At 46.3% G+C, this 26,188-nt stretch overlaps 1 protein-coding gene across 3 annotated transcripts in view; it reads right to left on the bottom strand.

Annotated features, from left to right (window-relative positions):
* Positions 1 to 16,466, bottom strand: part of LOC140069328 (Fc receptor-like protein 5) — a 46,747-nt gene extending 30,281 nt beyond the window's left edge. For all 3 annotated transcript variants that reach the window (XM_072114886.1, XM_072114887.1, XM_072114889.1), the window contains exons 1-3: positions 16,407 to 16,466; positions 4,265 to 4,312; positions 2,330 to 2,377 (exon numbers count right to left, since the gene is read on the bottom strand). In XM_072114886.1, coding sequence (XP_071970987.1) covers positions 2,330 to 2,377; positions 4,265 to 4,312; positions 16,407 to 16,437 — 127 coding nt within the window. In that variant the 5' untranslated portion in view covers positions 16,438 to 16,466. The remainder of the gene's footprint in view (positions 1 to 2,329; positions 2,378 to 4,264; positions 4,313 to 16,406) is intronic.
* Positions 16,467 to 26,188: the final 9,722 nt, after the last annotated feature.

Below are 26,188 nucleotides of genomic sequence, written 5' to 3'. Positions count from 1 at the left end.
ACACATTGGACCCCTTTAACCCTCCCAAAAAGTAAAATGGCCTCCCTTCCCCTCACAAGACATGTCATATCGTGTATTACCAGTATTTCTTGAAATTTCCTCCTCCATAACCTGTGGTATCTAATGTGCTGCCGACCCAGTGACCTAACACTGACTGGATGTGGCGCAATGCTGGGTTTCACCTAATTTCTGCCAGGCTGTAGTGTATCCCAGAGCCTGTACTGCAGAGAATAGAGTCGGCAGCGGCGGAGCAATGAAGCCGCCTGCACAGAACATACCGGCAGCTTCCATGCATCCATGCAGGAGGCAGGGAGAGTATTATGGATAAAGCATTAAACTCTAGAGTTGAAAACTAGGGAGTGGGCCCTCCAAACTCACAAGGCCGTGGAGCCAGCGCTTCCCCAACCATCATGGTAGCTATGTCTCTTCTTATACTATCTGTCTAGGTATTGATTACTTTACAGAGCTTAGTATCATCCACAAATATTTAAACTTTACTGTGTAAACCCATATTAAGGTCATTAATAAATATATTAAAAAGAAAGAGGCCTAATACTAACCCCTGTGGCCTCCACTTCTATCTTAATCTGATAAGATAGATAGATAGATATGTGGCCTCCAACATTGAGAGTTCCAGCTCCAGTTCCTCCATTTTGTTTGGGAGGATTCTGGTATTAGTGTACATACACTTTATATGGTTTTCCCTATTCCTTTGGTTCTCATAGTTGCACTCTCCCCATAACTCGCTGGCTGCATAAGCTAGGGGGTTGCTGGCCGGGTGAGGGGAGGTGCAGGAAAGGCCGTGCTCCCCTTAAAGCTGCAGAGCATGGCCTTTCCCGCACCTCCCCTCACCCGACGTCAAGTGGGCCAATGGCTTCCTCTGGCCACACGGGGGCGGTAGCCGCGGGATACTTATTCCCAGAGCTAGCCCAACCTCTTTGTGGAATGCTCTGTGCTCAGGAGAGATCCCTCCCATCCGCTCAATGTTACGTTTTTGGTTGTATTGTTTAACGTTAAGAATGTTGTTGGTAGTCACAGCTAGGCCTATGGCAGAATCTTTAACCCTCTCTGGATTTACTACAGATCACATGACGGATCAACTTGGATATGTCCCTGCAGAGGCGGGGCCTAGCAGGCAAGGTGAAATTAGAAAGGGTCTAGGGTTCCCCATTGGTCCTCATAGTACAACATTTCCATTTACAATGTTAAAAATTAAAGCTGTGGCCGACCCCTCCCCCCCCCCACTTATCTCCCAACGAAATGTGTCTGTTGTATTATTTGCGCCGGGTGTGTAAGGTTAAGGTACAGTAACATTAGTACGGCCGGTCTGCTGTAGAGCCTGTAGCCGACATCAAGGTCAGCCCAGTTCTCCATGAACCCAGACCCCTCCTTCCTACACCAATTTTTGAGCCACTTGTTTACCACCCTGAACTCCCACTGCACAGGGTGTACACAGCAGTATATACCCCCTCAGACATTACATACATGACACAGGGTGTACACAGCAGTATATACCCCCTCAGACATTACATACATGGCACAGGGTGTACACAGCAGTATATAGCCCCTCAGAAATTACATACATGGCACAGGGTGTACACAGCAGTATATACCCCCTCAGACATTACATACATGGCACAGGGTGTACACAGCAGTATATACCCCCTCAGACATTACATACATGGCACAGGGTGTACACAGCAGTATATACCCCCTCAGACATTACATACATGGCACAGGGTGTACACAGCAGTATATACCCCCTCAGACATTACATACATGGCACAGGGTGTACACAGCAGTATATACCCCCTCAGACATTACATACATGGCACAGGGTGTACACAGCAGTATATACCCCCTCAGACATTACATACATGGCACAGGGTGTACACAGCAGTATATACCCCCTCAGACATTACATACATGGCACAGGGTGTACACAGCAGTATATACCCCCTCAGACATTACATACATGGCACAGGGTGTACACAGCAGTATATACCCCCTCAGATATTACATACATGGCACATACATACATTTGGATTAAATTAGCATATTAAAGTAATCCAATAAACAGTCACCTTGTCCAAGCCCCATTATAACCATAGGTCCTTCCCACATTCGTAGCTTCCCTCTTTCACAGTTCAAGATGGCCCCATCATTACTGGACCCCACCAATCAATCACCAAATCTTGATCCTGAGCATAACTCCAGGTTCTATATTTGTACGGCCATTAATAGGGACAAATTATGTTAGATGTGACCCGTAAAGCCCATGGTTCATATCTTACAACAAGCTAAACAACCAGAAGATGATTGTACTTACAGAGTAATAACAGGGACGTCTCTCCGGACATGATAGATGGTGGCGATGCTGTCGTGATTAAAAAGAGAAGTTGTTTTTTGTCAGATGATTTTTGTCAGTAAATCTCAGAAAGGAAGGAAGGAGAATTTCGAAATGGTAAAAATACTTTTCGAAAAAAAGCACCTTTCAGTTCATCTTAGAAACTTCACTCGCCACTCGCTCTGATAATAGATACTGGTGCACATCCGCCATTCTTATTAAAAAGGCCCCATTCTGACTAAATCCTGCTCTCACTCGTGGCACCAGCACCTAAGCCTATACCTTTATGAAACATTGGGGCACATGTATCATAGGTTTTTCGGCTGCCACTTTTTCAAGTTTCCTGAAGTTGGCCACTTAATCATTGCAATGTATCTTACGTTTTTTTCCCCTGTGTGATACATGTGATGAGTTGCACGTTTACTCTCACTTTTTGGGACTTTTTGTGGTGTGCGACTTTTTAGTCCCAAATAGTTGTTTACCAAATGTAAGTCTGGGTCTAGCATTGCTCTGTTTTGCGATTTATTAGGCACAAGAATGGGACAATTCCAAGCCCAAAAGTCGTACAAGTTGCACAAACATCAGGGCTACAAAGATAAATACGGCAATTGCATTACATCCTTGAAGCAGCTAATTTTGGTATTTGGTCATCTGCTTGATTCTGCGCCTAAAAAGACACAAACTGCAAAAGTTGCACAAAAAAAAGAAAAAGGTGCTTACTTAGCACACTCTGGCCCACGCTTATTAAAGCCCCTGCCGGGGCCGGCACTGGGTATACCCAGGCCAGTGCTTTGGCCCAGGGCTGCTGGTGAGGCCCACATGAGGAAGAACATAAGGAATCCATAGGGGGTCTTTATATAAAGTAACCATGAGGGGGCTGTTTGGTATGATAAAATAGGAAAAATTTTGAGGAGGAGGAGACAGGAAGAGTTTTAGTTTCAGAATTTTTAATGCCGCCATGTGAGCTCCCTGCAAAGTGGCCCACTAAGGCGATGTCGCCCAAGGGGCCTACTGAAACCTGGAGCCGACCCTGGCGCCTGCACCAGTTGTTTTTTATATATACAGTACACATTTTTTACAGCAAAAATTGCCCTGGAATTTAATCTTAGTCATATCTGCGAGGGTGTAATAGAATAAAAATAATATTATACTGAATTATTCTATGGTTCCAATTGAAAATACAGTTTTGAATGTTCTTGTATATCAATGACCACTTATATTCTGAAATTGTCCCTAATTCATTTTTTCATTTCATTAGTGAACTGTGTTTCAACTACTCGAATAATTCTTAACCAGAAAAACTCTGAACTTATTACCTTAGGGTACGTTCAGATGCCCGTCTATGGGGACGCATATACATCAGACATTACATACATGGCACAGCGTGTACACAGCAGTATATACCCCCTCAGACATTACATACTGTCTTTCTATGGAGAGGGAAAGGGTGATTAGCGCCCACCTCTTCTCCTTTCTATGCCCAGCTTATATCTCGGATCAGCACATGGCCATGTGCAAGTAGCCTAATAGAGCTAAGAACAGTGAAATTTTCAGTAAATTTGAAATCTCTAGGGCTGGTCCTCCCAAAGAAAGCAAATACAATCTGCAGGTAAATATCTCTAATTTCGCTTGGATTAAATTAGAAAATTAAACTAATTCAATAAACAGTCACCTCATCCAAGCCCCAACATAACCATAGGTCCTGCATACATTCATAGTTTCCCTCTTTCACAGTTCAAGATGGCCCCATCATTACTAGACCCCACCAATCAATCACCAAATCTTGATCCTGAGCATAGCTCCAGGTCCTATTTTTGAACGGCCAATAATAGGGACAAATTATGTTAGATGTGACCCGTAAAGCCCATGGTTCATATCCCACAACAAGCTAAACAACCAGAAGATGATTGTACTTACAGAGTAATAACAGGGACGTCTCTCCGGACATGATTGATGGTGGCGATGCTGTTGTGATTAAAAAGAGAAGTTGGTTTTTGTCAGATGATTTCTGTCAGTAAATATCAGAAAGGAAGGAAGGAGAATTTGCCCTGGAATTGTCCCCAATTCATTTTCCCATTTCATTAGTGAACTGTGTTTCAAACTACTCGAATAATTCTTAACCAGAATAACTCTGAACTTATTACCTTAGGGTACGTTCAGACGCCCGTCTATGGGGACGTATATGTGGCCTCAAATTTGCCGCCGCATATACATCCCCATAGACGGCAATGACGGCCCGGCAGCATTCCACGCTGTACACCGGGAAAAGATACAGCATGCTCTATCTCTTTGCGAGTGTGCGGCCATGCGCCACTGTTTCCTATGGAGGGGGAAGGCGTCACCTCCTCCTCCTCTCCAGCGCACGAAAACTGTAAAGATCTTAAAAAATCTCCAGCAACTAAACAGTATTTCCATCTTCCATAACCTGTGACAAATGCCTGACTTCCCCCCTTATTAAGTCAAAAGGAGGTATCAGGAATAGTCAGAAGCTTTGGTAGATGGTGATTCCCCCAAAGTGGAGTCTCCTCCATTTTTACCAGGCCGATTTTATCTGATCGGGTGAAAGGTAACTTGCACCAGCATCAAGATCTGTATCTCATCGAATTGATCAAAGGAGTCATTTAAATTAATATAATACTCAATCTTTACTGATTCCCATATCCTTACATATCAAAATTGGCTATGACAGGTATCTATACTAACTCCTCCCAGATGTTGTACGACTTCTGGCACAAGAGGAAGAAGCTGTGATTTACTCCAATTGATATTTAGCCCTGACCAATATCCAAATTTCTCTACTATCTCCATCACACTATGGACTGATCTTGACTAGAGATGGGCGAATCGATTCTAATGATTCTAACTTTGGTTAGAATTTCCGGAAAAATTCGATTCGTCACGAAGCCAAAGTTTATGCTGATTCGCGGTAACGAAGTTGGGTTTTTTTTCCCCTCATGTTTCTGCTAAATGGGCGCGAGAACAACGTGTTACATGGGGCAGAGAACTCAGGGAAGGAGAAAGGAACACCCCCGATGACATCTGCAGACCTGTAAGCCAATCAGCGACCGGCAGGCTTATGTGATGTCACACAGCCCTATAAAACCAGCCATTTTCTATCTCAGCACTTCACACTTCATGTTGTAGCGTCCAGCTGCTGCTATTGTACTGTGCGATTCTTGCTGCAATCCCTCGCTGTTCTCTAAGGGGGATCTGTACACCCCAAATAGCAGGTCTATTTAGTGACAAAATCGAATAGGAAGAAATCTGTTTTTTTTTATGCATCTGCAGTAGTGAGCTGTCCCTTGTGGGTTATCTGTATAACGCACATTGCAATACCTTTTGGGGGCTCTAGTTTACAGCCAGAAAACCACATAGTTTTTTTTTTTTAAAGTTTTTATTTATGAATTTTTCATTTTAAATCCAACAATAACACATTATAACATTTGACTACGATGCAGCGTAGTAAAACTTGAAGATAGCAAAACAGCATAGGCAAATATCGCATTCGGTCAAATGGCATTCCAGTATCAGAAATAGATGACCATATCAGTACATATACAGTATGTAAATGCCGCGGTCGGAACTTGATGAACAAACATTCAGTCACCCACTCAAGCAGACACACAAAGACAGAACACTAACATATCACACCACCCTCTCCACATAGAAAGAAAAGAGGGGGGGGGGGAGAGGAGAGGAGAAAAAAAAAGGGGGGGGGGGAAGCCAGGCAAAGGATTTTGCTTATGATAGATACTTTACACCGCAGTGTTAGAGTTCATGTTCCATCTAGACCAAATAAATTCAAATTTTTGAGGGCATTGTCTGTTATTGTATACAGAGTAATACATAGGGATAACCTTGTTAACCAGCGAAATCCATTTCTGTAGGGGAGGGGGGTCACGATCCTTCCAGGACATGATCACCACCTTACGAGCGTAGTACAGGACGAGTCTAAAGAAGATCCTATCATAATGGCCACCAATGATCTCATTTATTACTCCCAAAAGGCAAACCTTGGGGTTGTCTATATGAGGAAAGCTAAAATGACTGTTGAGGAAGGTTAGCACCTCTGTCCAAAATGCACTGACCCTGGGGCAGGCCTACACACAATGTAAGAAAGAACCGCAAGCCACCTGACATCTGAAACAAGTATCATCCTGTTTAGCCCCCATACGATTAAGTCTTGCCGGGGTGTAGTAAATTCTGTGAAGAAATTTTGTTTGCACTAGGAAATCCCTAGCACTCACCACTGAGTCAAAGTATGAGTGCTCAACTTCCCCCCATTCCTCTTCTGAGAGGTCCGGGATATCCTCCCTCCAGCGCTCATGAGCCCGATCAAATGGTCTAATTCCCTGTGCTTGCAGAACAGTGTACACTTGTGTGAGAGTTCTAGATAGATCAGGGGTTCCTAGCAGGGTTTCCAGTTTAGTGAATTCAGTTGTCAGTTTAGTGGACCCAAACTGGGCCTTAAAGGCGTGCCTCAGTTGGGAGTAGTGGAAGGAAGCCATGGGGGACAGGGAAAATTTCTCCCTCAGTTCACTAAGGGAGAGTAGCTCGGAGTTTGAGGATAGCAATTGACCGATGAACTTGACACCTGCAGCCCCCCACATCGTCCACCCAGGTAGGGAGAGAAAGTGTGGGAACCAAGGGTTTAACTAAATGGGAGATCGGGGAGACACAGGAGGGGGAGAGGTGGGGCTGACTAGTAAATGAGCTCGTTGCCAGCATACTGCTACTGTGCGCAAAGGAATTGGGATTGAGGCCAGGGATTTGTACCTATAGAGAAGGTTCGTAAGAGCTTCATATGACCCCATCAGAGACCCTGCCAAAGCAGTAGCTGCATTCCCCCTATCTATGTCAATCCACCATTGTGCGTAGACAAGTTGGGACGCCAGGTAGTAAAGGTATAGGTCAGGTGCCGCTAGTCCACCTCGGGATCTAGGAGCCTGCAGCACGGCCAAACTGAAACGTGGGCTAGTCCCTTGCCAATAAAAAGATCTTAAAATATTGTCTATACGTTTAAATAGTAGTTTGGGGAGTAGTACCGGGCAGGAGTGGAGTAGGTATAAAAATTTTGGTAGAAAAATCATTTTAAAAATATTAATGCATCCATATAGGGATATGGGTAATGTGGACCATGCTTGCAGCCGTTTCTCTGTGTTTGCTATCAGGGGGTCAATATTTAATACAACATATTCCTGAACCCTGTGGGACACCCTAACACCAAGATATCTAAAGCTAGATACCACCTGCAGGGGTACAGAGAGATTGAGATTGGTATTGCCGGATAGAGGGAAAAGGACTGACTTATCCCAATTTACCCGTAGGCCTGAGATGGAGCCAAATCTGTCTATTATGGAAAGAAGGGACACTAGGGAAGTGCCAACATCTCCAAGGTATACTAAGGTGTCGTCGGCGTATAGAGAAACTTTTTCTGTGATCGTCCCCCATACCAATCCAACTATATCAGCGGAGAGGCGAATAGCCACAGCAAGGGGTTCAATGGCCAATGCAAAAAGTAACGGGGACAACGGGCAACCCTGCCTGGTGCCCCGGCCCATGGGGAAGGGAGCAGACACGTTTAGGTTAGTTCTGACCCTGGCTTTCGGACCCTGATATAGAAGCTGGACAAGGGCCAGGAATCTGGGGCCTATTCTCATTTTAGCCAGGATTGCCCATAGATAAGGCCACTCGACAGAGTCGAAGGCCTTGCAATTGTCAAGTGATAGAACAAAGCCAGGATCAGGAGAGCCCTCTGCTGCTTCTATGTTCAGGAATAGTCTCTGAATATTAATATCCGTTCCCCTGCCGGGCATGAAACCCGTCTGGTCCGGGTGCACCAATGACAGAATCACCTTATTCAGTCTTGTTGACAAGATTTTGGCTAGGATTTTTACGTCGGTGTTAAGGAGAGAAATAGGGCGATAGGAGTCAGGGAGAGAAGGGTCTTTCCCGGGCTTCGGGAGAACTACTATTAAAGCTTCTCTTATAGAGGAAGGCAAAGAGCCATGCTCCAGGGCTGTATTAAAAACTTCTCGCAGCTTAGGGGCCAAGAGTTCACATTTACTCCTAAATCATTCTCCCCCCAACCCGTCTAAACCTGGTGTCTTACCTGTTGGGAGAGACTGGATAGCTAATTCCACCTCCTCCGCTGAGACAGGGGAGTCGAGTTCTGATGATTGAGCAGGGGTTAAGCGCCACAGAGGAAGATCATCTAGGAAGGCGTCCATCTCGGCAGCCGAGGCAGAGATGCTAGGACTGTATAGGGAAGAGTAAAATTCCTTAAACACCCTATTTATGGAGGTAGGGTCATGTACCAAGGCCCCATTCGCATCTGCTATAAAGGGGACTGATGCACACGGTCGTTCCGCCCGGGAGAGGTATGCAAGTAATTTACCATTTTTGTCACCAAATTCAAAAACTGAGGCTTTAGAAGCCAAAAGGCGTTCACCAGTGCACTCCTTGGTCAGTGCAAGAAGCTCCCGCTGTACCTGCTCCCAGGCCCTCTTATTGTCACCACTGGGATTCTCTATGTATCTTTTTTCAGCATCCTGTAATGAAGAGTTCAACCCTCTTTCTCTATCACCCATGACCCTTCTATGCCTCGCCACCCCAGAGATGATCGCCCCCCTCGTAGAGGACTTGTATGAGTCCCATAGTAGCAATGGGTCTGGGTGATCATGATATCCCAAAACTCGTTATGTTCTGTCTGTATTGTCATCTGCACTGTAGGAGAAGAAAGCCATGCAGGGTGCAGGCGCCAAATACGAGAGTCACAGGGAGGACCAATCAGCAGAGTGAGAAACAAAGCAGAGTGGTCTGAGATACTACGGGGCCAGTGAAAACTAGAGTCAACCATGGGGAGCACATCAGGAGAGCCGAAAGCCAGGTCTATTCGAGAAAGGATACTCTTTTCCCAAAGGATATTTCCCCCTCCATAGATCTTTCAAGCTAAGGGATGTTATCCACTCATTTAATCTGGTTGATGCAGGGTCTACACCACTAGTGCGATCCAGAGATGGATCAGGCACCGCATTAAAATCCCCTATACATATTAACGGGCCTGGGGGCATGGCCGCCAATTTATCCGTCAGTGCTTGTAGAGGACCAGTATCAAAAGGAGGAGGGACATACACTGAGGCAATGGTAAAGGAGGACCCCCATAAGGAGCAATGCAATATAACAAAGCAACCTAAGTGGTCTATGGCCACCTGTAAGTGAGGAGTGGTAACCCCTAGCAACCCAGGCACGTTTCAGTGATAGAATTTTTTGGCCTGTAAGGTGCGTCTCTTGGATACAGACTATATGGGGAGACTGTTTTTTAATGGTATCCAAGATTAGAGCCCTTTTAAACTTAGAATTTAGCCCTCTAACGTTCCAGCTCATTACTTTAATTGGCGCCATAAGAGTGAAGGGGGATATGGGTCTGGCTGGAGGGTTGGAGAATTCGAACCTGCAAAGAGAAGTGGAGAGGACATAGACACATACAACCAAGCGCACCCACACGCACACAAATTTACCACAATAAACACATAAAAAAGCATTAACACATGCAAATCTGTATCCCAATTAGAAAGTAGAAGTAACCCCCTGTCTAACACTCTAACAACTGAAGTGCAGACCTATACCCTCGAACTATTAGGGGAATGAGAAGTAAATGATGAATAGCACATATAGCCTAAACACATTATAGGGGGGAGACCCCAATGTTTTACTAGAGGGGGTGGAGGCGCCCACATTGAAACATTGTGGGACATGACCTCTGGTTATATTAGAACTAGAACTCTAGTTATGACACGCAGGCCCTTTTAGACTAGAAGGGACCTTGAGTATACTCCAGCCCATGATCAAGGAGGAGGAGCCGCCCTAGCACTTCCAGGGGCCCTAGGGGCTGCGTCCACCCAGTGCATGGCTTCGGACAGGGAGGTAAAGAAGCGGGTCCTCTGACAATCTATCACACGGAGACGTGCAGGGAAAATCATCGAATATTTGTATCCCTTATCCCTTAGACGACTGCGAACCTCATAAAAATGGGTGCGCTGCTTCCGCACCGCAGCAGAAAAATCAGGGTAAAATGCTATTCTGCTATTACCTAAGAGAATCTCCCCTTTGCCTCGCAGGATTGCGTCCCTATCCCTAAAATGTAGCAATCTGACTAGGAACTCCTAGGATTTCCCCCCGGAGGGCCAGGGCGGGATGGGACTCTATGGGCCCTTTCTACCGTGAAAAATTGCGAGAAAGTCTCTGCAGGGAGCAAGTCCTTCATCCATTTTTCAAAAAAAGCGACTGGGTCCGGACCCTCAGCTTTCTCGGGGAGACCAACAACTCTTATATTGTTGCGCCTTAGGCGATTCTCAAAATCATCCGCCCTATCTGCGGCGGCAGCCATCTGGCGTTGTAAATCAGTAATCTGCGCGGGCATTGGTCTCTGGACGTCCTCAACATCAGAAATGCGGCGCTCCGTCTCGGTTATCCGCTCCTTAGCTTTATGGACGTCATGTCTCAATATGACAAAGTCCTGGCGGAGCTCATCAACCTTATTAACTAGTTTAGATTGGCAGGAGTTAATGGCCGCTAACACCTCAGCAAATTTCTTGTCAAGCACCTCAGATGGATCCGTGGGAATGTCCTCCGGGTTGTCAGGTTGCAATGGGCTCTGAGAACCATCAAACATGGAGGGGGAGGGACCAGGAGACCCTTGAGGAGAGCTAGGCTGGGTTCGGGAAAACTTGCCCAGTTTCCTTGCCGCGTTGGATTGTATTTGTGCTAAGACAGCTTGTGAGGTGGAGCATGACTGGTTATCCAGGGGATCCAGGGAATGGAACAGGGGGTCTCAAGGAACAGATTCATCGTCGGATGGCGGCGCAGAGGCTCCTGATGGCGCCTTACTTTGTTAAGCTGTTCTCCTCCTGTTGCCCATTATACTATCCGTGTGAATTACAAGCATAAAACACCAGGAGCCCAGTAAGCTTTCAAGGAGGATTGGATTAGACAGTCACTATGGACTCAGCAGGGCAGGCAGCAGATGGGGTGAAACAGGGCTCTATTTAGTATAGTGGTAATTACCACTACAGTGCCAGATAGTGATGGGGTCAGGGGGGATCAGGGAGGACTCTTCTACACTGACACGAGTGGGCTGTGTCAGGAGAGGCTCTGTGGCTAGGGGGGCAGTCAGGCAGCCTACCTCTCTTCAGCAGACGCTCCGGTGAGGCAGGACCCCGAGGCAGCGGATTCAGATGTAGGTTCACAGCGTCTCGGCCGGCGGCAGCGCCTTGAAGGCAGGAGGAGGAAGCGCGCACCATGTGCCGCACGCGCCACACTGCAGCGGCCGCCGTCTATCGCGGTCAGGAGGACCGATTCCGCGCCAGCCGCCGTACACCAGGTCCTGAAGAGAAGAAGCTCAGAGGCACAGGTAGCAGGGTCTGACTCTCCACGTGTCCCCCCCGCTTCTGGAACGGCGCCCGGACTCTGGAGTGGTCGCGCCACTGCAGCTAGGGCTCCAAATTTCAGGTGTCACCCCATCCCCGATGTTCCAGGGAAGGCTGGAGCAGGTGCCCAGGTAAGTGAAGCCACGGATGGCTATCCAATTTTCAGGATGGAGGTTAGGATCCCGGGAGCTCGCTTGTATGCGTCCTCCTAGCTAGGCATTCGGCCACGCCCCAAATCCACGTAGTTTATACAGTGATTTTCGCTGAAATTATACTGTCAGTTGTGGGGTATCTGTACAACGCACATTGCAATACCTTTTGGGGGCTCTAGTTTTCAGCCATATTCACGTGTCAAATCCACGTAGTTTATACAGTGAAATGAGTCGGGGTTCTAACTACCTGCCTCAGCTACTATTCTGATGCTGCCACCCGCCTGATGCCACACATCTGCTGCCAGTTGCACCATCTGCCTCCTACCATCTTTACCAGGGACTGGAATTGTCCACCACCTCCACACTATATCATGGTGCCACTATGCAGGCTCCTGCTGCTTCTGATGCCACCTTCACACTATATCATTGTGGCACTCTGCAGGCTCCTGCTGCTTCTGATGCTACCTTCACACTAAATCATTGTGCCACTCTGCGGGCTCCTGCTGCTTCTGATGCCACCTTCACACTATATCATTGTGCCTCTCTGCAGGCTCCTGCTGCTTCTGATGACACCTTCACACTATATCATTGTGCTACTCTGTGGGCTCCTGCTGCTGCTGCTTCTGATGCCACCTTCACACTATATCATTGTGCTACTCCTACTGCTGCTGCTGCTACTGATGCCACCTTCACACTATATCATTGTGCCACTCTGCAGGCTCCTGCTGCTGATGATGCCACCTTCACACTATATAATTGTGCCCCTCTGTGGCTTTCCCTGTTACTTCCACCATGTTGCTGCCACCTGTGGGCTCCTGCTGCTGCTTCTGCTGACACCACCTCCACACTCTTATCATTGTGCCACTTTGTGGCCTACCATGTTTCCGCTACCTCCATAATTTGTCATTGTGCCACTCTGCAGCCTACTCATGCTGCTGCCAACTGACCGCTGTCTCCCTGGAACACCCTGTGATTTCTATAATGCTGTTTTCACCCTCCATCACTCTTTGACGTTGCCACCAGTTTGGTTTTCCCCTTCATTTCATCTGTCAGAAGGATGAAAAGCTTCAGGATTGATATCCAAAAGCAGGAGTGGATACAGAACACAGAGGACATGCAAGTATCCCATTTGCTGCTCATCTCTATTCTGGATCAACTCCAGAATTGGCTTTTTGGCTTTAGCAATACTGATGGATTATTGACCGATTGAAAGAGGACACTGAAAAGAAGGGCAAAATAATCAGTGACGTCAATGCAAAATTACTGCCGACATCCTCTGCACTCTTTTGGGGGGCTTTCCACATGTATCCACGTTTAGCAGAGCAGGTTCTGCCGTAATCTATGGAATCATCTGATGTCAGTGTAAAAAGAGTGCACTCTTTGATGTTATAGTGGGATCTTGGCCCTCAGCTCGGTCCTTTCGAGCTGGCACAGATGTTACCTTCTCAGGGTGCGTTCCAGGTTCACTTATTTGGTGAAGTTGGCCTCTGTAAGTGCCCATGGAAGTGAAGAGTGAAGCGATTCTAAGAACCACGGCTGTCATGTGCGTGTCATACTAAAACACAGCATTGTTTGAAGACCAAACCACGCTCCCTGTGCATATTTAAGCATGGCACAACGTTCTACAACACCCTACAGGCTCACTGCAGCCAGGAATTGCCTGTTTAACGTGATTCCTTTTGATTCGATTCGGGTCAAATCAAATTTTTTCGGAAAATTTGGCGAATCGGGACAAAACGAATTTTAACAAATTCGCCCATCTCTGATCTTGACGTTTCCCGTAAGTGTAGATTAAGGTTTTCAGCTTAAAGACTAAGTTTGTCCCTTAATCCCTCAAACCCCCTAGCTTTAACTCTTTTGTCTTCACGAATCAAAATTGCTAATGGCTCAATAATCAGTGCGAAGAGTAGAGGAGATGGAGTGGCGTCCTTGGTGTGTGCCTCTAAAAAGATCAAATTGAGTTGAGGCATTCCCGTTCACTATAACTTTGGCCTTGAGCGCATTGTAAAGACATTGGGGCACATTTACTTACCCGCCCCGTCACGATCCCCGCCGTGCATTGTCCGACGAGGATTCAGATATTCCGCGATTCACATAGCTTGTGTACCCGATTTCCGGCATCCGTCGCTTCCCCCACTGAGGTCTGTCAGAGTTCACCTTCTTCTTCCTGCTGCATGTGAGTGCTGATCTTGCGACACAATTTGGTTTTAAAATTCCGCAATTTGTCCAAATCAGTCGGGTTGTCCGACGTTCACGCCCCCCGATTTGTGTCGCATGCAAGCCGGCGCCTGCACCAAAAACCAGGGCCAATTCAGGGCAAAATGGTAAAAAGTCGGGAAACCCGATGAAAATGCGGTGTTACTAAATGTGCCCCATTGAATCCTATGCAAAAATTGGAGACCTAAACCCATAGTACCTCCTAGAGGGATCTCAACTCCACCTTGTGGAACGCTTTAATAGCATCCAATACCAAGATGGAGCGGAGCTCCCATCCCCCATCTAAATGGCAGTGAATAATCTTTGCATACAGTCACTGCATTTCTACCAAGCATAAAGCCATTTGATCTACATGTATGATATCCAATATAACGCTTTGTAGACGGTTGGCCAGTATCTTTATATCCTTAATCAAAAGGGATATTGGTCTGTAGGAACCCTAGGAATCTATAGACTCATTGGGGCAGATTTACTTACCTGGTCCTGTCGCGATCCAGCGGCGCGTTCTCTGTGGAGGATTCGGGTCTTCCGGCGATTCACTAAGGTAGTGCGCCCGATGTCCACCAGGTGTCACTGCTGCGCTGAAGTCCGTCGGAGTTCACTGAAGTTCACCAAGCCATCGTGGGTGCATTTAAGCGCGTGTCAAGCGACACTTTTTTTTAAAAGTTCCGCAGTTTTTCCGAATCCGTTGGGTTTTCTTACGGCCCCCCGTTTTGCATCCGGGGGCAATTCAGGGAAAATCGTTGCAAATTGGAAAAAATACGGGTAACCCGACGGAAAAACGCGATTCGGGCCCTTAGTAAATGACCCCCATTTTCTTTATTTTAGCATGAATATAATATTGGTCTCTGCAATAGAATCAGAAACCTAGAATCCAGAGAATTGTTTATGAACCAATAATTTTGTGTAATCATGCACCAGTGGTAGTGACTATATGTGTTTGAGAGTAGGTAAATCCACATTGATTGGCCATTTTAGAGTCTCAGCTGGTCATAAAAAAGGAGATTGTAAACTTTTGGTCATCTAACAAGGAATCTACAAATTATCTGGTAGCTTGGGATTCCATAAAAGGTCACATTAGGAGAACCCTGTTTAAAGCTATACAAGTAGCAAAACATCATCATTATCAGCAGGAATCTAATCTTAAGGCAGAATTAATATCCGCAGAAAGTAAGTTGTGTAGGAGATCAACAGAGGAAACAAGGTAAAAGCCCAAAATAAATATAAAGAAATTTTGGATGCTAAAAGTCAATATAAGTCTTTCTTTCAGGGTTACCATTCATTTGTTGAAGGGGGTAAGCCTGGAAAAATATGGCTAATAAGATTCAAAATCCAAGGAAAAATAATTATATTTCAGCAATTAGAGGCTTCTACAAAAGATTCTGATTCTGGCATTACCACACCACATCAGTGACAAGTCGTCTATGTATTGCTTAAAATATAAAATATTGGGGGTCATTTACTAAGGGCCCAATTCGCGTTTTCCCGACGGGTTACCCGAATATTTCCGGTTTGCGCCGATTTCCCCTGAATTGCCCCGGGATTTTGGCGCACGCGATCGGATTTTGGCGCATTGGTCCCGGCGTGCATGCGACAGAAATCGGGGGGGGGGGACGTGGCCGAACGAAAACCCGACGGATTCGGAAAAACCGCCGCATTTAAAAAAAAAAAATCTGTCGCGGAGCTTGCACTTACCTTCACTGAGCCCGGCTCGGTGAATTGCTTTTCAGCGCAGCAGCGCCACCTGGTGGACGGCGGAGGAACTACCTTAATAAATCCCGGCCGGACCCGAATCCAGCGCAGAGAACGCGCCGCTGGATTGCGAATGGAGTGGGTAAGTAAATCTGCCCCATTCTCTCTCCAATATCTAGAATTATAGATGAATAAGGACTCGACCCGCCCAATGGATAAGTTGGCATAACTTGGGGCGGCCGGAGTCCCCATTGCAGTGCCTCGAATTTGATGATACATTTTGTTTTAAAATTTGAAAAAAAAATTATGTTTAAAGATGAATTCCAGACCTTTATATAGAAAGTTGACAGACGTAAGATGGTACATTCAGATAGGAACATAGTAGTATATAGTAATTCTGATATATGATTCACATCTGACATTAGACCCTGTGGTCAGATATATAGAGGGACATATGATGGGGACTTGGTGTGAAGCTCTGTAACTAGTAGTATTAGCTTGTTTCTATATGTTACTATATAACCCTCCTGGTATATAGAGACAGAAGGACATGGAGATGATTGTACTTACAGAGTAATAACACGGACGTCTCTCCAGACATGATGCTGTAGATGGAGGAGATGCTGCTGCGGAGCTGAAATAGAGAAGTGGATTATTAGTCAGAATGATCTTCTGTATAACAAGAAGGAAGTAGAAGTGTGAAACAAGAAATGGTCTAACACTGCAGATCATATCTATAATGTGGAGGGTCTTGTGTAAAATTGTGTGCACATTCTACTGTGAGTGCGCAGGAGCTTGCCCCCCCCCCCTGCTCTCGCCAAGTGGCATAAGGGGGAAAATAATTGCAATTTCAAATCTTGTATGACAGAAAACCGCTGCACACTCCCTGATAAATCCCCCCGTTATCTTCAAACTCTTTACTAACTTTGGTTTGGTCAAAAGTTTTTCAACTTGAAAGTGTTTAAATCCTCTCCTAATACACATTTCGTAACCCTTTTTCCCTAACTCCTATCTCATGATTTGTTATCAGTAAAACTCTATTATCTAACCCCAAGACTTCATGCACTCACCTATGATCACCTATTTGCAGACCATTTTTCTCCAGCTTATCAGTAGATTGCATGAAATATTAAATGGCGCCACTAAAGAGGACAATTTGTCCCGCAGATAACAAGCCCGCGCACATCTCTGTAAATGTAAAAATAAAAAGTTATTGCTTTTGGAATGAGGGGAGTAAAAAACAGAAACGCAAATGCAAGGGTTAAAGGTATTAACATACAAATGTTTTATATATTTTGGTGTCTCTATGATGCTACTGACCCATTATATAAAGAGAATGGGGGTCATTTACTAAGGGCCCGAATCACGGTTTTCCGGCGGGTTACCCGGATTTTTCCGTTTTGCGGCGATTTTCCCTGAATTGCCCCGGGATTTTGGCGCACACGATTGGATTGTGGCGCATCAGCGCCGGCGTGCACGTAACGGAAAGCGGGGGTGTGGCCGTAAAAAAAAAACGACTGATTCGGAAAAATTGCCGCATTTTTTTTTAAAAAAAAGTGTTGCTTGACACACGCTTACCTGCACTCAGCTTAGGATAGTGAACCTCAATGCACTCCAACGGACTTCAGCACAGCAGCGACACCTGGTGGACATCAGGGGTACTACCTTAGTGAATCCCGTCCGGACCCGAATCCTCCACACAGAACGCGCCGCTGGATCGCGAATGGACCGGGTAAGTAAATCTGCCCCAATGTGTTTTCAATTTAATCACATTCCAAATTTTTTTTGCGCTTCCCATTACAAAACACCAAATTTTAAATGGAGTCTCAAGGAAGAGCAATTTACCTTATAAATAAGAGTCTTTACTTGTCTCACATCTCAGGGTCATATTATCGATCCTAAACACTGGATTTGGCGTCACTGTTATTGTTTAGGCATAAAAAGATCTAGAAAAAGGGAGAAAGTTCTATATTGATATTACTGGTAGTTTTATTAGAGAGGAATAGAGATGAGCGAGCACTAAAATGCTCGGGTACTCGTTATTCGAGACAAACTTTTCCCGAATAACGAGCCCCATTGAAGTCAATGGGAGACTCGAGCATTTTTCAAGGGGACCAAGGCTCTGCACATGGAAGCTTGGCCAAGCACCTGGGAACCTCAGAAAAGGATGGAAACACCACGGAAATGGACAGGAAACAGCAGGGGCAGCATGCATGGATGCCTCTGAGGCTGCTTAATCGCACCATTATGCCAAAAGTATGGGCAACAGCATGGCAATGACAGAGTGACCGAATGAGGCTAGATAGCATCTAAAACATCCAATAATTGACCCTGACACTATAGGGGACGGCATGCAGAGGCAGCGGCAGCAGCGGAAGGCTAGAGAGTGGCATGGCGACATACCCCAAATGGACTCAGGCTTCAAACCAATGGGTGGCAGAGAGGAACCAAAGGAGGTGAGCAAGAAGCGCTCAAATAATATCGGTAAATGATAAAAGTTTGCCAGTATATTTTGTGGATTACACAGCAGGGTGGCGACAAAGTTAACAAGTTTGATGTGGAAGCCATGAAAACAACCCAAAATTCTGCCTGACACAGCTCGTTTGATAAGGGGACCATGTATGGAGGCAGCTATATGGACGACTTTTGGAGGCAGCTATGGCGATGACGTGTGGAGGTAGCAATGGAGACAACGTGTGAAGGCAGCTAAAAAGACGACGTGTGGAGGCTGCTATGGAGACAATGTAATTTGGATAGTGCCTGTATGTGGCAGTCCAAAAAAGTTTTCAAACCAGAGGAGCAGGTAGCTGGTCCTCCAGAAAAATTACATAGATTGAGTGCCTGTATGTGGCAGTCCAAAAAAGTTTTCAAACCAGAGGAGCAGGTAGCTGGTCCTCCAAAAAGATTAAATAAATTGAGTGCCTGTATGTGGCAGTCCAAAAAAGTTTTCAAACCAGAGGAGCAGGTAGCTGGTCCTCCAGAAAAATTACATAGATTAAGTGCCTGTATGTGGCACTCCCAAAAATTGTTTAAAACAGAGGACAGGTTAGTTGGCCCTCCAGAAAAATTAAATACATAGAGTACTATAGCCAGAGCCAGTTGGCCCTGGCAAAAAAATTGCCAGTTTCCTCTGCTTTAGTGTACAAAGAGGAGGAGAAGGAGGACAATGAGGAGGAGGAGTACATACATTATGCAGGTTCAGCTTCTTTCACCTGGTGGAGAATGGAAATGCGGAGAAATCCAGGCTTTATTCATCTTGATAAGCGTCAGCCTGTCAGCGCTGTCAGTAAACAAGGGGTGTACGCTTATCGGTGATGATGCCACCAGCTGCACTGAAAACCCGCTCGGACAACACGCTAGCGGCAGGGCAGGCAAGAACCTCCAAGGCGTACAGCGCCAGTTTGTGCCACATGTCCAGCTTTGAAACCCAGTAGTTGTAGGGAGCTGTGTGATCATTTAGGACGATGGTATGGTCAGCTACGTACTCCCTCACCATCTTTCTGTAAAGATCAGCCCTACTCTGCCGAGACTGGGGACAGGTGACAGTGTCTTGCTGGGGTGACATAAAACTGGCAAAGGCCTTGTAAAGCGTACCCCTGCCAGTGCTGGACAAGCTGCCTGCTCGCCTACTCTCCCTCGCTACTTGTCCCGCAGAAGTACGCCCTCTGCCGCTAGCGCTGTCAGAAGGGAAATACTGTTTCAGCTTGTGCACCAGGGCCTGCTGGTATTCATGCATTCTCACACTCCTTTCCTCTCCAGGGATGAGAGTGGAAAGATTTTGCTTGTACCGTGGGTCCAGGAGAGTGAATACCCAGTAATCGGTGCTGGAATAAATTCTTTGAACGCGAGGGTCACGGGATAGGCAGCTTAGCATGAAATCTGCCGAATGCGCCAGAGTCCCAACGCGCAAGAATTCACTCCCCTCACTGGCCTGACTGTCCATTTCCTCCTCCTCCAACTCCTTTTCTTCTGCCCATACACGCTGAACAGTGAAGGACTGAACAATGGTCCCCTCTTCTGTCTCGCCAACATTCTCCTCCACTTCCTCCTCATCCTCCTCCACCTCCACCTCCTCCGATATGCGCTGAGAAACAGACCTAAGGGTGCTTTGGCTATCAACAAGGGAATCTTCTTCCCCCGTCTCTTGTGACAAGCGCAAAGCTTCCGACTTCATGCTGACCAGAGAGTTTTTCAACAGGCCAAGCAGCGGGATGGTGAGGCTGATGATGGCGGCATCACCACTGACCATCTGTGTTGACTCCTCAAAGTTACTCAGCACCTGACAGATATCAGACATCCACGTCCACTCCTCATTGTAGACTTGAGGAAGCTGACTGACCTGACTACCAGTTCTGGTGGAAGTTGACATCTGGCAGTCTACAATCGCTCTGTGCTGCTGGTAAACTCTGGATAACATGGTCAGTGTTGAATTCCACCTCGTGGGCACGTCGCACAACAGTCGGAGAGCGGGCAGTTGGAGGCGGCGCTGCGCTGCCCTGAGAGTGGCCGCATCTGTGCTGGACTTCCTGAAATGCGCACAGATGCGGCGCACCTTCGTGAGCAAATCAGACAGATTGGGGTATGTCTTGAGGAAACGCTGAATTATGAGATTTAACACATGGGCCAGGCATGGCACATGTGTCAGTCTGCCGAGTTGCAGAGCTGCCACCAGGTTACGGCCGTTGTCACACACAACCATGCCTGGCTTCAGGTTCAGCAGTGCCAGCCACAGATCAGTCTGCGCCGTGATGCCCTGTAATAACTCTTGGGCGGTGTGCCTTTTATCGCCTAGGCTCAGCAGTTTGAACACCGCCTGCTGTCGCTTAGCGATGGCACTGCCGCCATGCCCACGGATGGTAATTCGGAGGAGGAGGTGGAGGAGGGGTGGGAGGAGGCATAGAAGGCCTTTGAGACATGGACCGAGGAAGGCCCCGCAATCCTCGGCGTCGGCAGTATATGACCAGCCCCAGGGTCAGACTCGGTCCCAGCCTCCACCAAGTTAACCCAATGTGCCGTCAGCGATATATAGTGGCCCTGCCCGGCAGCACTCGTCCACGTGTCCGTGGTCAGGTGGACCTTGTCAGAAACGGCGTTGGTCAGGGCACGGAGGATGTTCTCTGACACGTGCTTGTGCAGGGCTGGGACGGCACATCGGGAAAAGTAGTGGCGGCTGGGGACCGAATACCGAGGGGCGGCCGCCGCCATGAGGTTTCGCAAAGGCCTCGGTCTCTACCAGCCTATAGGGCAGCATCTCCAGGCTAAGCAACTTGGAGATGTGGACGTTGAGGGCTTGGGCGTGTGGGTGGGTTGCACTATACCTCTTTTTGCGCTCCAGCGTCTGGGGCATGGAGAGCTGAACGCTGGTGGATGCTGTGGAGGATCGTGGAGGCGAAGATGGGGTTTTCGCACGGGAGGTGTTTGGGCCGGGGTCCTGGGCAGGGGGCTGACTAGCAGATGACACAGGGGAAGGAGCAGTGGTGTGCCCGGCCGGAGGTGAACGGGCTTGGTGCCATTGAGTGGGGTGTTTAGCATTTAGATGCCTGCGCATACTGGTGGTAGTTAAGCTAGTAGTGGTGGAACCCCTGCTGATCCTGGTTTGGCAAAGGTTGCACACCACAGTCCGTCGGTCATCCGGTGTTTCTTTAAAGAACCTCCAGACTTCTGAAAATCTAGCCCTTGCCACTGGAGCTTGACTACGGGCAACATTTGGCGCTGATGCACCAGCTCTGGCCCTGCCTCTCCGTCTGGCCCCACCACTGCCTCTTCCAACCTGTTCTGCTATAGGACTCTCCTCCGTCTCAGAAGCACTGTGTTCACCCGTCCTATCAACCCAGCTTGGGTCTGTTACCTCATCATCCTCCGATCCCTCAGTCTGCTCCCCCCTCGGACTTCCTGCCCTGACAACAACTTCACCACTGTCTGACAACCGTGTCTCCTCATCGTCCGACACCTCTTTACACACTTCTTCCACTACGTCAATAATGTCATCATCACCCACAGACTGCGACTGGTGGAAAACCTGGGCATCGGAAAATAGCTCAGCAGCAGCAGGACAAGTGGTTTGTGACTGTGGGAAGGGTCCAGAAAACAGTTCCTCAGAGTATGCCGGTTCAAATGCCAAATTTTGGTGGGAGGGGGCAGACTGGGGGGAAGGAGGCTGAGGTGGAGAAGCCGGAGGAGTGCCGATTTCGGTGACATGGGTGGACTGCGTGGAAGACTGACTGGTGGACAAATGGCTAGAAGCATTGTCCGCAATCCACGACATCACCTCTTCGCACTGTTCTGGCCTCAACAGTGCTCTACCACGAGTCCCAGTAACTTGAGACATGATGAACCTAGGGAGTGTACCTCTGCGGCGTTCCCCTGCTCCCCCATCAGCAGGTGGTGTCTCACCCCGCCCAGGACCACGGCCTCTGACCCCTGCAGTAGTTGCACGCCCACGTCCACGCCCTCGTCCTCTACCCCTAGCCCTCGGGTTAAACATTTTCCAAATTAAAGTGTAAACTTGAAAAAAAAAAATGTTTGTGTTTATTTTTTTTTAGTTTTTTATTTTTTTTAACAAAACGATGCTATCCTATTGCTATGGCTAGTTTCTAACCTACACTGACAGCACACAACTGGATTTTGTGCTTTGCAAGAGGAGTTTGAGCTATAAAATGAAATAGAGAAAATACATACGAAAAGGAGGGTGGTGTATACCCCCTCCTAAACCCCACTTGGTAGGTATAACAAAGAGTACAAGGAAAGTGGAGGACCAATATAAAACTTAGCTTTTAATGCAAAATATCCTTAAAAATGTTAAATACAAAAATAGATGTGTCAGTTACCAGTGTTCGTGAGGATGATGCCTTATAATGGGTGTAGGCACCGATGATGCAGAGTGGCACTCACAATTTTCTGGGTATATGTGGTTCTGCAGAGGTTATCCCATTGCGGGATGCCGAATGTCATGCAGAAAAGATACCGTCTGTGATATTGTATCGATGCTTAAAGAAGATGTGTGGTGCGGAAACTCCGAGAGAATGAGACAATGGTAAGAAGGGGTGGGGGTGGGGCACTCCAGGGTGTAGAGTGCGGGGTACCCTATAAGACCCTAGTATTAAAGATGAGTGGTCCCTGTCCGACCCTTCGAACCTCGCCACGGAGCCGCAGCCCTAGATGGCTGCCGCCCCGTCTGGAGCCTATCCCTACCAACGGCCCCCTGACCCTAATACAGGGGAGGGGGGGGGAGGGGGGGAAGGAGGTGTCCAGAAATGAGTCTCTTGTGATGCAACAAGTACCCGACCTATCTAGAGGGGAAAGATAGATGTGTCCTCTATTGTGAAAATGGTGGGTATTAATGGCAATAGGCAGGTAAAAAATATGTAGCTGCAGGGTCACATCTGGTCTTGAGAACCCTACATGTCATGTTTAGCCTCTTCAATTGGGCTCATCAGGGGCAAAAGGAGACCAGAATAACCTGCTTCAAAAGCCTATATAGATGTCTCGGCTGAAGACAGCAAAATGGTGTTAAATAATCTTGAGATAAATTAGGGCAGTGGCCGTATCAAGAGGGTCCGTTCCAAAGAATGGTTGGCATGGACCATAGGTGCCTGGACTTAGAAACGCCAGATGCTGCGCTTAGCATCCGGTGTGGTGCCCAAGATGTCAGTGGGACACATGAGGCATAATGGAGGCATAGTTGGACCCTGAAAGTTCTTCTCAGTTCTCCTAAACCAATTGTTGACGGGTAGATGACGGGTGATGGGGTGTGTAACTAGTATCTACCACTATAGGATTACATGATGGTGGTAGATCATGGATGACTCTTTCCTTAGCATACCTCATGATCGCAATAGTGCCCACCTCTCATTCGTTATCAGTACAAATCCCATAAGTGCAACTCTATTATCTCACCGCAACACCTCATGCCCACAACTATGACCCCCTATTTGCAGAACATTTTGGGTTGAAAATTCTGTCTAGGTCCAGGTGGAAAATGTTTATACTTTTGTTAGGCCTTATGTATATTATCAGTCCAATAAAGAACCCAGCAAGAGAGGAAGACTCAAGAGGAGGTAGAAGCTCAAGTAAATAGGTCTACGGGGCACAATATAACCCAACCAATTCCCAAAGTGAAAAACAGCATCAAATCTTTTGTCCTTGCCTATACTAAAAAGATAACATTCACAAATTAACAGCTCTTGTGATGTAGGATAACCTATTTCCAGCACTTTCTTTGCTTTCCTCCTCAGTTTAGCCTCTCCCTGCAGTTGTTGTCTCTTCTGTCTCTGTGTTTATTATCTCTGTGAAACAATCTTTTATTTACACAATAATCCTATAGATTATAAATGTTACAGTGGAGAAGGCTGCTGCCCCTTGGTCACTCTGGAGGGAGGGTGAGGCTTTGTGATGCTAATGTGAGATTACTCAGGAGTGAGGGGAGGTCAAGAGTTTAATTCAGTTGAGGAGAGAAGCAGAGAAGATGTTAACTATTAGTGCTCACACATACTATTCATGAAATTTTTTATCTGAAGTTTTCATCTACTTAATACTCCATGTAATGAAAGTTGCCAGGCTAAATACTGTATAGAGTCTGTATGTACTGAGGATGGAGCTCAGTGTATTTGCTACTAAGCTCCTACAATAGAGGACACAGGATGTCATGGGAACTATATGCAGCTTTGAACTAACACAGGGTGGAGGCAGAAAAAATTAGACTATGCCCACTTTTTTGCTGCTGAGGGATATTTATGACAAATAGATTCAGAACACAAACATGCCATAACCTTGGAACTAAAAAAAGATGATATAAGATAATATGGTATCCCTATAATACAGTGATGGCAAACCTTTTAAACACCGAGTGCCCAAACTACAACCAAAATCTGCATATTTTTTCGCAAAGTGCCAATGCAACAATTTCAGCAGTAACTTATTACTACCTGCTCTTTCACAGGTTTAAATTGTATAGGCACCTGAGGACACCAATACAGTGGAAAGAAGGAGAACAAGTCTGGATTATCATTGTAGCTTCCTTCTAGGTTCCTGGGCTGCCTGGGACTGCAAGAGGCCTTTAGTCCGGTCTGGCGAACCCTGCCCTGGGGTGATATCAAGGGTGCCCATATAGAGGGCTCTGAGTGCCACCTCTGGCACCCGTGCCATAGGTTCGCCATCACTGCTATAATATATAGTACAAAGCTTATTGCCTGGGTGGTGGTCTCTTGATCCGGGATAGTATGCAAACATTTGGTTATTATATTGGTATTATTCTACTTACCTTGCATTTCATTCAGCCTGTAGGCTTTGGTGTGTGACCTAGGAATAGACAGTTACCTAATATACAGTGTTATGTGATTTTTACATATGGATATAGTGGGGGAGATTTATCAGCAGTGTCTGAAGTAAAACTGTTCTGGTTTTCTATGGCAACCAATCAGAGCTCAGCTTTCCTTTTCCCACAGCTTTCTATTAATTTGGTTTCCATGGGCAACTAGAACAGTTATACCTCAGACACTTCCAATAAATCTGTTCCATAGTCTTTGAATATTGAAGTGTTGCACATATCAACTCGTTTTAAGTCAAGATGACAAAGTCATTTTATATTTTGTATTAATAAAGATGTTGCAATATTGCTAAAGAATACAATGTTGAATTTGTGTCTTATTACATTGGTATAAGCTACTTAGACTCTGCCCACTTCTCTGCTGCTGAGGAAGATTTCCAACACTTAGCTTCAGAACTCAAAAACGACGTAACTCTCAAAATAAAAATAGATATATGGCATTTATTTTTGTTTTTTTAAGGAGGTATCACTTATGAGGACAGTTGGTAAAAATCATTATGACACATTTTTCATTAAAAAAAAACAAATTCTCCTTTAGGAATTTATTGTAAGTTTGGCACTTTGACAATCCTAGGTAATGTGATGTACCACTAGTGTATTCTCATTGTGCCTTCATTGTGGACCATCAAGAAGATGAAGCAGAATCAGATACTTCTTCAAGTCCATCTACACTGATCATAGACACTTATAGGGAATATAAAGTACAAGCGTGGAAGTCACCCGGTCAGACACCCCTCTGTAATAGAAGATGAGGTGTGGTAGTATATTAGGGAATTTTTACCAAATAAGGAGATTCCAGAGGAAACTATAACAAACATGTACTAATAGAATATTACTTCCTCTGTGCTGCACATTTAGATCAAGACACAAAAATATTATTAATTAAATGCAATTCTCTAATAAATCGAAAAAAAACAAAAAATAAAAGCCAATCTCAAAAACTGGGGGTCACACATAGAAATAGATGGGATATAAAATATATATTCTCTAACAATCTTACAATGGAACCCAATAATGTACCTGGAGT

Source organism: Engystomops pustulosus, chromosome 7, assembly GCF_040894005.1.
Source record: "Engystomops pustulosus chromosome 7, aEngPut4.maternal, whole genome shotgun sequence".
In the NCBI taxonomy this organism is placed as follows: domain Eukaryota; kingdom Metazoa; phylum Chordata; class Amphibia; order Anura; family Leptodactylidae; genus Engystomops; species Engystomops pustulosus.
This window is presented reverse-complemented; position numbering and strand designations above follow the sequence as displayed.